This window comes from Cicer arietinum, chromosome 6 (assembly GCF_000331145.2).
Source record: "Cicer arietinum cultivar CDC Frontier isolate Library 1 chromosome 6, Cicar.CDCFrontier_v2.0, whole genome shotgun sequence".
Taxonomy (NCBI): Eukaryota; Viridiplantae; Streptophyta; class Magnoliopsida; order Fabales; family Fabaceae; genus Cicer; species Cicer arietinum.
In genome coordinates, this window is record NC_021165.2 from 12025766 (window position 1) to 12041620 (window position 15855).

General features: G+C 29.0%; 2 protein-coding genes across 2 annotated transcripts; both read left to right on the forward strand.

Annotated features, from left to right (window-relative positions):
- Nucleotides 1-3911: 3911 nt before the first annotated feature.
- On the forward strand, nucleotides 3912-7583 carry LOC101500244 (uncharacterized). The gene is made up of 8 exons (XM_012716940.3): nucleotides 3912-5000; nucleotides 5080-5198; nucleotides 5285-5782; nucleotides 6200-6626; nucleotides 6719-6857; nucleotides 6960-7047; nucleotides 7137-7304; nucleotides 7466-7583. Exons 1-7 carry the CDS (start codon nucleotides 3912-3914, stop codon nucleotides 7300-7302), a joined length of 2526 nt encoding a protein of 841 aa, XP_012572394.1. The 3' UTR covers nucleotides 7303-7304; nucleotides 7466-7583.
- A 5260-nt stretch (nucleotides 7584-12843) lies between these two features.
- Nucleotides 12844-15724, forward strand: LOC101500558 (uncharacterized). The gene is made up of 3 exons (XM_004504574.4): nucleotides 12844-13185; nucleotides 13283-13420; nucleotides 15442-15724. The coding sequence occupies exons 1-3, from the start codon at nucleotides 13095-13097 to the stop codon at nucleotides 15456-15458; spliced, it is 246 nt and encodes an 81-aa protein (XP_004504631.1). The 5' UTR covers nucleotides 12844-13094; the 3' UTR covers nucleotides 15459-15724.
- Nucleotides 15725-15855: the final 131 nt, after the last annotated feature.

The following is a 15855-nucleotide window of genomic DNA, read 5'->3' on the forward strand; positions in this document are numbered from 1 at the left end:
TTTTTTTAAAAAGCGTTGTCTTTTATCTTTGTGCCCAAAATTATTTTTGATCCAAAATCACTTCACAATCAGTGCACACAACAACAAAACATATTCAAATACCATAAGCAGTTCACACAATCAGTAGAACATAAATCAGAACTCTGTAACTTTTTTAACATATATGTAACTCTGTAATTTACAACCTAAGTAACTACATTCAGATACATATATACAACCTAATTTACAACCTAATTACCTACATTCAGATACGTATATATATATAACCTAATTTACAACCTAAACTACATTCAGATCCATATGCATGTTCATATATTGTGTCCTATGATCATTTACATATAATAACTAACAGAATATACATTATATGCACTAGCTACCATATAATATTCAGATCCCTTGCCCAGCAGCAAGCTATTTCCCAGAAAATCAAATAATTTTCATGTCAAGCACGTACTGACACCATTCTTCCTTTAATTCCATCAGATCTTCCTCAGAATATGATGGACTGGAATTGGCAAAGTACTGCAATATAAAAATTGAACATATTATATTAAGTTAGTATCAAATATATAGATAATTTATATATGAAAATCATATAATGCAAATACCGTACCGTTTCTGGGATAATAGTTTTATTCTTCTCAACAATCTCCTTCATGAATCTCAATATGTAGTACCCACAGTCGATGTTATTTGTTTGACGAGGGCACTTTATTGAGATCCATGTAATGTTATTAGACTTCTGCTTCGACACTTTAGCACCTCTTTGAGCTCGATAAACTTTTAAGGCACTATCGAATGAATAAATGTGATTATTAGAGCATGAATATTTATATATATATATATATATATAAATATTCATGCTCTAATAATCACATTTATTCATTCGATAGTGCCTTAAAAGTTTATCGAGCTCAAAGAGGTGCTAAAGTGTCGAAGCAGAAGTCTAATAACATTACATGGATCTCAATAAAGTGCCCTCGTCAAACAAATAACATCGACTGTGGGTACTACATATTGAGATTCATGAAGGAGATTGTTGAGAAGAATAAAACTATTATCCCAGAAACGGTACGGTATTTGCATTATATGATTTTCATATATAAATTATCTATATATTTGATACTAACTTAATATAATATGTTCAATTTTTATATTGCAGTACTTTGCCAATTCCAGTCCATCATATTCTGAGGAAGATCTGATGGAATTAAAGGAAGAATGGTGTCAGTACGTGCTTGACATGAAAATTATTTGATTTTCTGGGAAATAGCTTGTGCTGGGCAAGGGATCTGAATATTATATGGTAGCTAGTGCATATAATGTATATTCTGTTAGTTATTATATGTAAATGATCATAGGACACAATATATGCATATAATGGATCTGTTAGTTATTATATAATGGATCTGAATGTAGTTTAGGTTGTAAATTAGGTTATATATATATACGTATCTGAATGTAGGTAATTAGGTTGTAAATTAGGTTGTATATATGTATCTGAATGTAGTTACTTAGGTTGTAAATTACAGAGTTACATATATGTTAATAAAGTTACAGAGTTCTGATTTCTGTTCTACTGATTGTGTGAACTGATTGTCTATAATATGTTCTGTTCTACTGATTGTCTATAATATGTTCTGTTCTACTGATTGTCTATAATATGTTCTGTTCTACTGATTGTCTATAATATGTTCTGTTCTACTGATTGTCTATAATATGTTCTGTTCTACTGATTGTCTATAATATGTTCTGTTCTACTGATTGTCTATAATATGTTCTGTTCTACTGATTGTCTATAATATGTTCTGTTCTACTGATTGTGAAGTGATTTTGGATCAAAATAATTTTGGATACAAAGATAAAAGACAGCGCTTTTTTAAAAAAATGCCATAAAAAGCTAAAAAGCGCTTTTCATTTCAAATAATTAATTTACAGCGTTTAAAAAAAAAAAACACACATTTTACAGCGCTTTTTTTAAAAAGCGCTGTAAAATGTTGTTCTAAAGCGCTTTAATGGTGCACCTTTTACAGCGCTTTCGTGAGAAAGCGCTGTAAAATGTACAAGAAAAGCGCTGTAAAATGCAGACCCATAATATGAAATTATGGGTGGGCATTTTACAGCGCTTTTTTGAGAAAGCGCTGTAATATGCACACCCATATATGAAATTATGGGTGGGCATTTTACAGCGCTTCTTTGTGAAAGCGCTGTAAAATGTTGTTCTAAAGCGCTTTAATGGTGCACCTTTTACAGCACTTGCTTGTTTGAGAAAACGCTGTAATATGCCCACCCATATATGAGTTATGGGTGTGCATTTTAGAGCGCTTTTTTGAGAAAGTGCTGTAAAATGCACACCCATAACTCATATAATGGGGTGCATATTACAACGCTTTTTGTGAAGAAGCGCTGTAAAATGTGCATAACAAGCGCGCATTGTATTTACATGTTTTATAGCGCTTTTTTAAAAGCGCTGTTGTATCATTTACAGCGCTCGTTTCCACAACGCTTATTTTTTTGAAAAAGCGATGTAAATGGCTTAAAAAAAGCGCTGTAATATGCGTTTTTTCGCGTAGTGATTACTTTTTCCACTTCATAGTGATGTCAATTTTATTCAAGTCACACATATTATAAATAAGTAAAAGAAAATAGAATGTAATTTTATCAAATTATAGTTAATAACCATTGATGTGTTATCTACTATTATAAATAAAAAGTGGAACATAGCAATTTGAGAGTAGTTTATATAATATTAATGATATGTTATAATTAAAAAAGTAATTAATATTATATTAAAACTGAAATAAATAAATAAAAAACATTCTTTGATTTTCTTTATAGATAAGAATTAGATTTCATGGGAGTTCTTATTTATTTTATAGTAGTTTTATTATTCTTTCGTGCATGCAATATTATTTTTGATGTAAAATTTTGTAGGTCTTTAAGAATTTTTCATGTTATGGTAGTTTAGATCATTAATTAATTTCTTACCCTGTCGTGACATAATGACGATAACAATATTTTCAATATGCATGTACCATTTTCAAATCCCTCAATTTTGAAATATCTTCTCTTGATTTTGCAACGTTGTTTTTGCCTTATATATTCTATATAAAAAAACTTGAACATTATTTGTGTTGCTGAAAAAATGAAGGTAACATATTAACATATCTATCACATTGAATAGTAGCCTAAAATGCAAGTAAAAATATAGATTTTCGAATCTTTCCTTACGAACTTAACTTAGCTAGCAATTAGTATGCTTCTTAAGAATTTCACCATGAGATAAGTGTATCAACTTTTAAACATTTTATTTTCTTGTGACATGTTGTGATAAATATTAAGGTTGTAGTATATTTTTCATAATTCAATTGATATGCATTAGAAATGTTATAATATTTTTTGATTCCTACTTTAATTTTAATCTTATTATCCTTTTTTCGATAAAGATAAAACAAGGGACGATAACATAAACCATAATTTCATACTCATTTTGTTATGCAAGAGCTCTAACAATAGACAAGGAAAACGAGAATTATGGGTTGATGATTATTTCTTAACGATTTATTAACCATAAAAAGTTCATTTGCTTTTATGTAATGATAACTATTAATAACTAACCACCCCTTCTCCACCACCTTTTACTCTTCTGTTTTCATTGCGTTTTTATCGGAGTCTTTCTGTGCGGTTTATACCAAGTTTTGAGAGAAAAATAAATTTTATCTTTAGAGAAGGAAATTTAGACGTCGTTGGAATGTTTTCATTCTAGCCACCCTTTATCTTGAAATAAAATGATTCCATCTTCGTATTCATTTGTATGTTAAGAAAATCTACATAGTCATAACATTATTTTTTGGTTTTGTGAGTATGTTTGGGACAAAGCAAAAACAATAACCAATAGAAACATAGAGAAAATGGCATCATCCAAGTTTGAAATCGCTTCTTCATCTCCGTTTGGTTGTGTTTTGACTTTAAAGAACCATAATGATTGTGATGCATGCATTACACATCCCAAAAACAAGGTGAGAGACCATGTTAACACTTGCAACGCTGTTCTCATCTCCTCTGATTCAACACCTAATCAGAACAATAAAAAACCAACATGGGTTTCAAGAGTTGCTAAAAACAACAACTCTGAAAGCCTAAATTTCACAAGAAGGTTTCATAATATATTTGGAGACAAATATGATTCTTCATTATCTGCATTGGTGAGTCCAAGGCATTCAAAGACTATTGATCGTTGGGCTGCAAGGCAAGCTCGAGAAGTAACAAAAAATATGGAGAATAATGAAGGTGTTGTTCATGATGTGTTGCAAATTTTTCCTTCAAGGTCATCAAGTTTCAATTCCAGAAGAGACAGAGAAGTTTCTGTTTCCCCTCCTCGTTCTGATAGTTCATTTGAAAGTGAAAAAACATCAAACCTTGGTGCTTCTTCCCTTGTTCAAATATGGGAAAAAAGGCTCAACCAATCCAATTGCACAAACCAGAATGAGACGTCAGTTGGAAGAACTAATTCTGATGCAAGCAGCAATGAAATGAATGCATTTTATGTAGAAGAACATAATAAAGTCTTAGAAGAAGGAGAATCGTGTGATGAACCATTTTCGGATTGGGAATATGATAAAACAGGACAAAGTAGTGGTCAACCTTGTTCACCAAAACTGCATTGTAATTCAGATGCTGCTGAAAGTGAGAGGAGCAGGGTTGCTGATATCATCAAGAAACTCTCAGTAACAAATCAAATGCAAGGTGATGACAATGATCACGAGGTGAGTAATATTAATGTGACTAGTTCTCCATATAGAGAGCGTGATCGTGCTTTTACACCAAAACAATTAGTAGAAGAAAAAGGTTTTTGTCAGGTCACAAGTTCCCCACGGATTAGAGGGCGTCAAGCATTCAATGATTTGATTATGCAATTTGAGAGTGATCGACGTGGAGAGCTCAACAATCTTGTCGAGCGTGGTGCGGTTTCTAAGTTTACACAAAGAGGTCGTATTCAGGTAATTAAATATACTTTATAATTCATTTTTAAGGAGTATATTTTCTCAACTAACTATTTATCTAACACTATGTATGTAGTCATTACTTCGACTTAGATTGTTGCAACGTGGAGTAGCAGCTTTTGATCCATCACACCCAAAATCAACGACATTTGAAGGGAACAAACAACTACAAGGATCAACAATTATGCAAATAAGGTGTGAGACTCTCTCATCAAATAACAATACCACTGCATCAATATATAAAAATGCACTATTAGGTTCATAATTTTAATTTAATGCAGGGAAAGATTTAACACAGGAGATGAACAAAGAACTTCATCCCTCACAAAGGTAAACAATCCTAAACAACTTGGCAAAGATACCGTTGGCTGCAAGAAAATCAGTGACATTCATAATAAGCAAAATTCAGTGGCTCCTACTACTAGTGCCGTTATGAAAGAAGAAGTTTATCCAGGTTATGGTTTTGAAGCTCAAAATGATGATCCAAAACAAACTATTGAAGCAACTTCATCCAAAATTGATTCAAAAGCAACTGAAATGAATGATAAAGTAGAAGAAAAAGACCAAATTAGGTTTGATACTATTGAAGCCAATTATAATGAGATATTAGACGAAAAAGAAGGTAATAATCAAAATTGTGAAGAAACTATATCTAGTTATGACTGGATTAGTCCTATTTCTCGGCCTAGAAGCTACTGGGAAAAACTGAGACAGGAGTGGTATAAGGAAATGCTTGACTTTGGATCTGACAATGATGAGAGGCGTAAGCTCCTTGAAAGGTATTTAGATTATTATGCTCATTATTTTCACCTTTTCCTTTTCCTTGTATATTCGAACAATTCGATAGTCCAAAAAAGTTCATAAACACCATCCCCAAACGTGTGAGGTGATGTCACTATAGTCATTAAATGTAATAGAACTTCAAAATCATCTTTCAGTGTGTCTTATGTTAGAAGTTAACTAACTAAAGATATATCAGGGGATAAAACTAAAAAATGAAAGACATATATGATGGCCAAACCAACTAACAAAAAAAAGGATTACAGATAAGTCACACATTGAGCGTTCAAAATGGTTATTTACTCAATAATGAATAAGAAATGGTCTAGCGTTGTTGCATAGTCGATTAAGCAATAATAGGGTAAATTTTTCATTGTAAATTCACTTACTTAAACGTAAATTATGTTAATTTGTAGAAAAACAGTTTCAACTGTACTTTCTAGTGACTTTCGAGTAAGGATGGATAAATTGATGAACTCACACATGGGAACACAAACACAACTAGTTAATAATGGATGCAACGAAGAAGACGAAGAAGGGGGTATGGAACAATTAATGGAATTTTTTCATGATCGTTTACGTGTAAGGGGCAATCCTAAAGAGAAGGAAACAGAACACGAAGATGAAAGCATTAATGGTGGTTCAGATCACGAACTTGGTGATTATCAATCTTCACCATCAGTACATACACCATCCTCAACAACATGGAGTTATAGAGACAGTGGTGGTGGGGATGATTCTGTTCATAGAGTTGCATTTGTATCCTCACCATTGCATTCTCAATCTCAATCTTTCTATCAAGATAGTAGGCAATACTCTTCACCATCAAATCACCATTCAATTGTGAGTTTTATTACACTCTTAAACTAAGATGTAACCAAATAAATGTTTATAAGTCTTCATATATAATGACATAATACTTTGGTGGCTTATAGGAAATGCAATTCATATATGATTTGCGAGGCCAAATGGAACAACTTTCTATTGAGATGTCTGAGCTAAGGAAAACAATCAAAAACTGCACAGACATGCAGATGCAATTACAACAATCCAAAAAACAAGAGGTTCACACAGGTATGTGATTATTGATGTTTAACAATAGTGTTTTGGTAATGATGCATAAGGAACACTGTTATTTTTGTACCCTCTCATTTTGTATATGAAATATGATTGCAGTTAAAGAAAAGAAAATCAATAACAAAACATCAAAGAAAGTCAATTGCTGCATTTGCAAGGAGAATAAAGTAAACTCGATTTTATACAGGTATTAATTTATTTAGTTCTAATAATTGTGATAAATACTACCTTTATTTGTACACAATAGTACTGATAACGCCTCTATATTTTTTACAGATGTGGACACATGTGTGCATGTCTTGAATGTGCCAATGAGTTGCAACTAAAAAGCAAAAAGTGTCCAATATGCCAAACTCCAATAATAGACGTTGTCCGAGTATATACTGACACAGAATATTTACATGATGGACAAACTCTAGCTGTGGAGGATTACGTCCTTTGAGAGTATGTTCATTTATTGTTCAACTCTCCCTCCAACTCATTCTTATCTCTCAAAACTTTTTATTTTATTCCAAATCCAAATCCTCTTTTAATCTAGCGATCAACTTTTTTAGTTTCAAACATAGTTTTTTCTTCATAACTTATTATTTTTAGATTCTCAATAGATTTGAAGAACGCTGGAGTATGTACTAGAATGGTGAAATTGTGATTTCCCCTATAACATGTACTATGTGTAATTGGTGTTTTCGCAAGGAAAATATATGAGAATTTTGTCTCGTGTAATTTATGTTCGTTCATAACTTATAAACCTAACATTTGTGTTTTGTATATGTTTGATCCTTAGCCTGTGTTTTATACTTGACAAGGCATATGCTTTGTGCACTGACCAATCATGCTCTTAATCACCAATTCACCGTGTTTTGGGACATATATGGATGAAAAGTAAGCCATTACTTAGTATATCTTTGGATTGAGAGGGAGTTTGACAAAATCAGATGTGGCGTCCTGATTTTATTGAAACTCTAACGTACAATTTTTGACAAAAGCACCGTGATTTTATTTGGACAATCTCACCACCAATTCAAACACTTATTTAGGTGCCAATAGATTTTATTATTAGAGCTATCAAATTTGACATCTTATTTTAACATAAACTTTTTAATTGTAGATAGAAAAAAATTAAATCGGAAAAATGGATCCCTTACATCGATTTCATGGTGAATCAACTATGGAGACCGTTAGATATAGATAGATGAGTTTTATCTCATAAATCTTTACAGATGTTGCAGCATGCAACAATAATAGACAATCATGTTGGTTAAGTATATTTTAGACAAATTTTTAGAAATATAATATGATATGTTCGACAGAAAAGTAGCAAGACCGAACCATGTATTTTAGGTTGGGTTGAGTCACAAATTTTCGTGACCTAATCAAAATATGAACTATTCCGATCCAATATTTCACATCAGGTCCAATTTTCAATTTGGCTTGATGGACTAATTTAAGTCCGATAACCCGACTTACATTTATAGATTTTACACAATTATTATTATTATTATTATTATTATTATTATTATTATTATTATTATTATTATTATTATTATTAATATGTATATAACATCAGATATTCTAGTAAGAAAAAACAACACTAGTTATTTGTTCAAATGAAATCATAAATTATTCGTCGTTAAAAATTTAACTCAAATAATATAAAGATTTATTGTAAAAGTTAGTCCTCTCAAAAAATTTGTAAAGGTTTAAAAATTAGAATTTATTTTATACACATCCTTATTATAAAGATATTGAATATTGTTCAATAAATATCGTGATATTATTAAAAATATTTGATTTTAATCATATATATTTTTAAAGTAACACATATGAGATCAACTGTGATTTGTGGACAATATATTTTTTTTTACATTTACAGCAAATAAAAATTAAACTCAAAATTAAAAAAACTATATTTAAAAAAAATTGATTGCACACTCGTTTGATTATATTTTGGTTTTTTAGGGTCTATTTGAGGTGGTTGTGAGTTGCTGATTTTTAATTTCGAAAGTCAATTTCTTAACTAAAACTTATTCGAGTAAAATGAGAGTTGAGTTGATTTTTTACTTAATTGCAAAACTATTTTTTCTAAAAAACTCAAAAAAATACTTAGGTTTTATAAATTTTGTTTTTGTTTTTAAATTAACATTACACAATCATTAGGCACAAACACCACTCCAACTATATTCTACCACCACCACCGTCTTCTGACCACGGCCAGTACCACCAAACACTTCTATCATCATTGATCGCTCACTTTCGGTCACGCCAACTAGAGGTATACAAATGACATGTTTGGTGTGTCCTTACCCAGACCCAACATTTTACTGGCCCAATTTTTAGATCTTAACTCGTCCTTAAATCCAACCAAACCCGATAACTTGATAGTTTAATAAGGACAGAACGAAGTAAAGAAAAGATCGAATTGGTCCAAAGACGAGACGTCAAATAATAATCTTTCAAAGATATAGATAATCTTTAAAATATATTTTTAGATCTTAATTCATCCTTAATCTTGTGAATTTTTATAGTTATAAGAAAAATAAATGCAATAAAAGATATTGTAGAGTGTGTAATTAAATGAGTATTTTTAAGCTTAAAAAATGATTTAAAAAGTTGTGTATACAATTTGTACCATTTTACTGACATTTGATAGTGTATGAACATAAAATATTAACCATAATTTATAAAATAAATTATATAATTGATAATCATAAACTTTATTTTTGTTAAAGTATATAAGTTATGTAGGAATTTTTAAAATTTTAATATTTTTTCCTACACATATTAAAATATTTTCGAAATAATACTCACGGTGCATTGATGGTTTGAATTGAGAAAACATAAGGAATAAAGGAACCGAAAATGCCAAATGTTATATAAGAAAAATCATTTTGTGGTTTAAGAATTTAGAAGTGTTCGACATATCCAAAATAATATATATTAGTTAAAGAAAAGAAAATGATTTGTATCAAAAAATTAAAAAAATATTATGCTGAAAGACATAAATAAATAAAAATTAGGGAAATAGAGGAAGAATAAAATTTAGTGGAGAAAGAAGATGACATGAAGTTATACAATTTCATTTATTTTCGTTACCATGTTTAAATAATACAAAGAGTTAGGTAAATAGCATGATGGTACTTATGAGTGGTTCGTGGTTTTTTTAATTAGATTGAACGAGTAATTGAATTTTCAACTAATTGATTGTTAAGTGTAAAATATTACTCATAAGTGTAATTGATTATATAATTTGAGTGTAATGAGAAATGCATAATATAATATTATCAAAAAAATATTTATAAAAAATGCATAATAAGAATAGAGAGAAAATGAATCATTACTCACCATTAAATGTTATGCGGAAAATTGATAACGTAAAATATTATCATTTAATTAATTGACATAAATTGAAAGTAATGAAAAATTAGTTTTTTTTTTTCTAGTAATGAAACAATTTACTGTTTTGTACCAACAAAAAAAAAAATTACTATTTGAAAAAAGTAAAAAATGAATTTTAGTATATAACCATATATAACAATATCAATATTTCAGAAAATATACAACAAATATTGATTTAAATATTAATTTTAATTATCTAATCATTGACATGTGATAGATTTGTATGTTTTATATATCTCACTAAAAATAACTATTTTTTATAAAAGATATTTTTTTTCTTCCAGTAATGATACTATGTAATATTCAATTCGAATAAAATATATAATTATAGAAACTAAAAATGTGGGATAAGTCTATCTTATATACATGAACTATCTATTATTCTTCGTCTAAGAAAATCTTAGAGAGTTAAGTATTATACTATTTGACTCGATGTGTCTAAAAATGAAGTGGTGAGAAATTTCAGTATCACTAAAATTTAAGGGATGTGTATTGGTGTTAGAAAACATGTTTCAAGTTTCAACTTATATAACCATACAAGTTTCAACGTATATAACCATACATATACCATGTAAATAAATATAAGCCCTAAAATTATATTTTAGTATATAACCATACATCACAATATTAATATTTCAGAGGACATGCAAATTTTTCTATCGAAGTATATAAATAGAATTAAAGTTCAAAGATGTAAACTAAAAAATATAAAAATTCTCACACTTTTTGTTTATCTAAGAAAAAAAGTTTGAAAGCATGTAAATTGTCACATATGTCATTGTCTTCCTATTTCGAGATATAAAATAACTTACACTAATTATAGTCATGTATTTATTTGTTGAGAAACCAAGATGTAAACTAAAAAATGTAAGGATGTAAATAGAAGAATAAATTATATTGTTTTTGAAATTTTAAATTCTTATTCACAATAACACTAACATGTTAAAGTCAATATATTTCGCGCAATTCGCATGTCATATTCTAGTAATATATTAAAAATTTAAAATAGACTTTCAAACAATTCATTTAACAAATAATCACATTTTATACCAAATAACTCTATTTGTGCAATTGATATTAATATTCATTTGAGTATTTGATTTTTGTATTTTTTTCTCATTTATGATCATCTTCTTCTTTAATTGGGAATTGCTATCCATTAAAAATGCGTGTTCCATTTTATGACTAATATTTAGTTACATAATTTTTATGTTATCTTTCGTTTAGAATATGAATAATAAAAAAAAATTAATTTATTTAATTTATGTCGATGTCAATCATTAATTTTTCATTCAACAAACAATCAATTTTGTCTATTTTCAATCACTTCTTATTAATGTCTTTCATTTAAACAAATATAAGACAAGTTGTTTTTTTATCTCATTAAATGACGTGGTTACACATCATTTGATTCATGAATAAATCTTATTTACGTCTATATAAATTAAATTATAATAAACTTTTAAAATTTTTTTTATTCCTGTTACGAGAAAAAGGAGCTAACCAAATTCTTTTATTTATCTTAGTTTCAAAAAGCTGGAAAATTTAAATGGAACCAAACAGTTTAATATTTTTTTAATCTTAAGCATAAGAGCAGTACGTTACGACTAATTTTGTTAAAAACAATTTTTTAAAATCATTATTTTTAAAAGTTTTAAGCTATTGTAATAAGCATACCTTTTTATTTATTTATTTTTTATTTTATAAAAAAAATCAGTTTAAAAATAAATTTTATTACTATTTATAATAACTTGTCATTCGAAATAGTTTTTAAATAACTTTTATGTTCTATTTATAAAAAAAACTGTATCAAACAAGTGAATTTATTTATTTTTTATTTAAAAAAATTGTAACAAATAAGCTTTAATTCAATCTAGACAACTAAGCTGTCACTTTTTCAGAAAATTTGGGGCTGCCATTTTATTAACTTTAATTTTTTTTAAGGGTAATGAATAATGATTTTATTTTGAAAACATTTTTGAGTTAAAAATAATTTATTTTACCATGTAATATCATAAAAGTGAAAACTCTTGATGTAAAATAATTTTATTTTGAAAACTCTTGATGTAAAATAATTTTATATTTTGACAGTTATTTATTTTACCATGTAATTTCATAAAAGTGAATGAAATATCGGAATACAAATTCTGAAGATGGTAAATAACAATATAAATTCAAATAAAATTTTGATGTTTTAGATTCAAGTTTGAAACAAAAAGGCGTTCAACTTAATAATATTATATTCGTCAATTATATTAAAACTTAAATACGAGATACATAAATTATATGGCTAAATAAATTTTTAGTTCATATAAAATTGTAAAAAAAAAATTAATAATTTTTAGTACTTACAAAATTATTATCAAAATATTTTTAATCTTTGTTAAAATGTTGACACTATTTTTGAATGAGTTATATATATATATATATGTTTATCACTTTTAAAAAAATTCATTTACAAAAAATAAATTTTAAAATTTATATTTTTATTTTAAATTTATGATATTTAAAAAATTAAAACTTAATTATATTAATAAAAAAATTATAAATTTATATATAAAAATTAAGTACAATTACAAATGTTTTTTATGGGAGATTAAATTATCTGCAGAAAATGGTGTAGAACTTAAAAAATACAGTTTTTCTTTACGCGATAGAAAGCAAAATTTTATCGAAATTTCTCAAAATTTAGAGGGCAAAACCATTTTACACTGTGTATATCTCCTTTCTCAAATATTTTTATAATCAGAAAAAAGAAAAATAGGTCTGTTAGAGAGGTTAAGAACACAACATAAGAGATAGTCTAGAACGGAGTGTGAGACTCGCATCGGAGGAAAAATGGTACTGAGCGCGACGACGATCGGAGCCTTACTGGGTTTGGGTACCCAAATGTATTCCAACGCTCTCCGCAAACTCCCCTACATGCGCCGTAATTCATTTCTTTTCAACTTTCTCTTTCTTTCTCGATTATAATTTTCAATTTCTCTTTCTTTTGTTTTTGTTTAATCGATGATGCGATTGTGTAGATCCGTGGGAGCACGTTTTGGGAATGGGATTGGGCGTTGTGTTCGTGAACCAGCTTCTGAAATGGGAGGCTCAAGTTGAACAAGACCTCGATAAGATGCTCGAAAAAGCTAAGGCTGCAAACGAAAGACGTTACATAGGTTCGTTTTATCCTTTTCGCATCTTTTAATTCTATGATTTTTATTGTGCTTTGATTATCAGTATGTTCAATTATTGTGATTTTTACTGTGCTTCTGATTCTCAATTTGTTCGATTATTATGATTTTTCATGTATTAGTATTGCCTTAATGCTTTGAGTAATTATTAGGATGAGGGTTTTGGATGATTTAGAAATTTGATAGGGGGAGTGTGATTTGAGGAAACTGGAATTGGTTTTGGTTGTTTGTGCCGAAATCTATTTGTCGAATCAAGCGGCGGTATTGGTTGCTGGCATTAGGTTTTAAAAGATGATTAAAACATTGACCTAGCTAGGTAGATTCATCTGGCACTACATGAAGAAGCACTTGGCATTTACATTGATGATTTTAGATCATAACGTGTAATGGCGTGGTGAAAGGGAATGATGGAGGGTAAGGGGACAACCGTGTCTCTTATGAATTGGTTAGAGTTATCAGCTTTGCAATTCTTTTTACTAAGCGGTAAGGGTATGCTGCACGCTAATTCCTAATTATTGAGTACATAAAGGGGTATTTATAGTCAATATGCTAATCGGTATCTGCAAATGATATATGCTCAATATACTAATTAGTTAAAGATTATGTTTTAACTTTTACATGCCGTAAAATATAACCTTCATGAATTAAAATCAACTTAAAAATGTTCAAAGACATGATTTACATAAGCATTTGAAAATACTTGAAGTTAATTAAAATTAAAGAGTAAAGATACTCTTGAAGACAAACTTAAGAATACAAAACACAACTTAAGACTTTCAGAGGACCTGCAAATGAAATGAAACTTTCAATTTTTATTTCATTTTCCTTGCTTAGTGATTTCTTTTGCTGCAACTTTTCTTTGCTCATCCTCTCTGTCATTGAAGTCATTGTCTAGTTCTCATCTCATATCTTCTAGCCTTCTATAAGTTTCCTCCAAACAAGTCTATCGGTGTCCATATACATTTTTTTAAAAGGCCATGCTTGTAGCAGAAAATTGTGGTGATAAATTGATTTTTAAGTGAATTAGAACTAATTTACAAGGTCGGGCAATTAAATCTATTTCTCTTGACATCGTGAAATGTGAATATAAGAACAAGTACTCAATCTCTTTCAGCTGAAGAGCTACTTACGGTTGAGGTAGTTATATTTTTAGAAAGAAAAATGTTTTGAAGTTTGTCTTTGATAGTATCTTTGTTTTTTATATTTACTTTGAATATGTTAAAATGTTTATGCAAATTATGTCTTTTAATATTTTAAGTTAGTTTTTATCAATGAAATTTTATATTTTAATACATGTAATATATACTTTTTAACTAAATGAAAAAATGCTAGCATACCAATTAGTATATTAGAATGTATCACAAACTCAAACAGCGTACCTACTATGTATACTCCTCATGTACACCATACTTAGGAGGTAGCGTATCGAGCATCTGTACCACATATTGAAGAGAATTGTGTATCTGGTAACTTGCGCCATATAAAACTATAGTTGCATATGCAGAAGAGTCCAATCTTTTAAGTTAGTGGCTTGGATAATTTGGTAATAAAGATTGTTTGTTTCTGATGAATGATTCATGAGAACTGAGCACTCTAGTGAAGCTAGTGCACTATACACTTATGAACTGGAGGTACATACTATGATTGAATGCATTGACCTGACTTTAATTTATTGTATTTCAGTGACATATAGGTGAATAGTTCCAATGGCTGTCATATTCTTATTTGTTAATAAATTATCTTTTAGCTTTTCAAGTCAAGAAATTTTTTCCCGTCATCCGAATTGTTTGACATTTTAGTATTTTATGGTAATTTCTAAAGCATGAAGCATGTTCCTTGCCAGCAACCCAAGTGTCTTTGCACTAAATGTTTTTGGACTTTCAGTTGCTCCTATAGCCAAATACTTTGGGTGTTGTGTTTTACGGATTGTCATTTTCTTTGGTATTTTTAGATTGTGAATTTACTTTCATCATTGTTTTTTATTTATTTGCAATGTCTTATTGCAGATGGAGATGACGATTAGTGCATGTCTTCAAGGATTGCTACAGTTGGTGAAAATAATAATGTAACACATTCTATGTGTTATCTTTGTTTTATGGTTTCATAGTGCTATGTTTGTAAGGCTGTTGTGCTTTTTCCTGCTATTCAACCTATTTTGTCCACAAGCTTCAGCAAGGAGTGAAACTGTTAGATAATGTTGTGGGTTTATGGCTTCATTAACAGCATGAATCAATTCAATAACTTCTGAACAGTATGGATCAATTCAATAACTTCTTTGGTTTATTATCACGATAACTGTGACATCAATGATTCAATACCTCTTATCTAATTTGTGCATGCCACGAGTTTGGTAATTTTGGAGAATGAAACAGCCTTTTGGGCTAGACATTTGCGAAATATTTAGAGCCTAGAATTAGTTT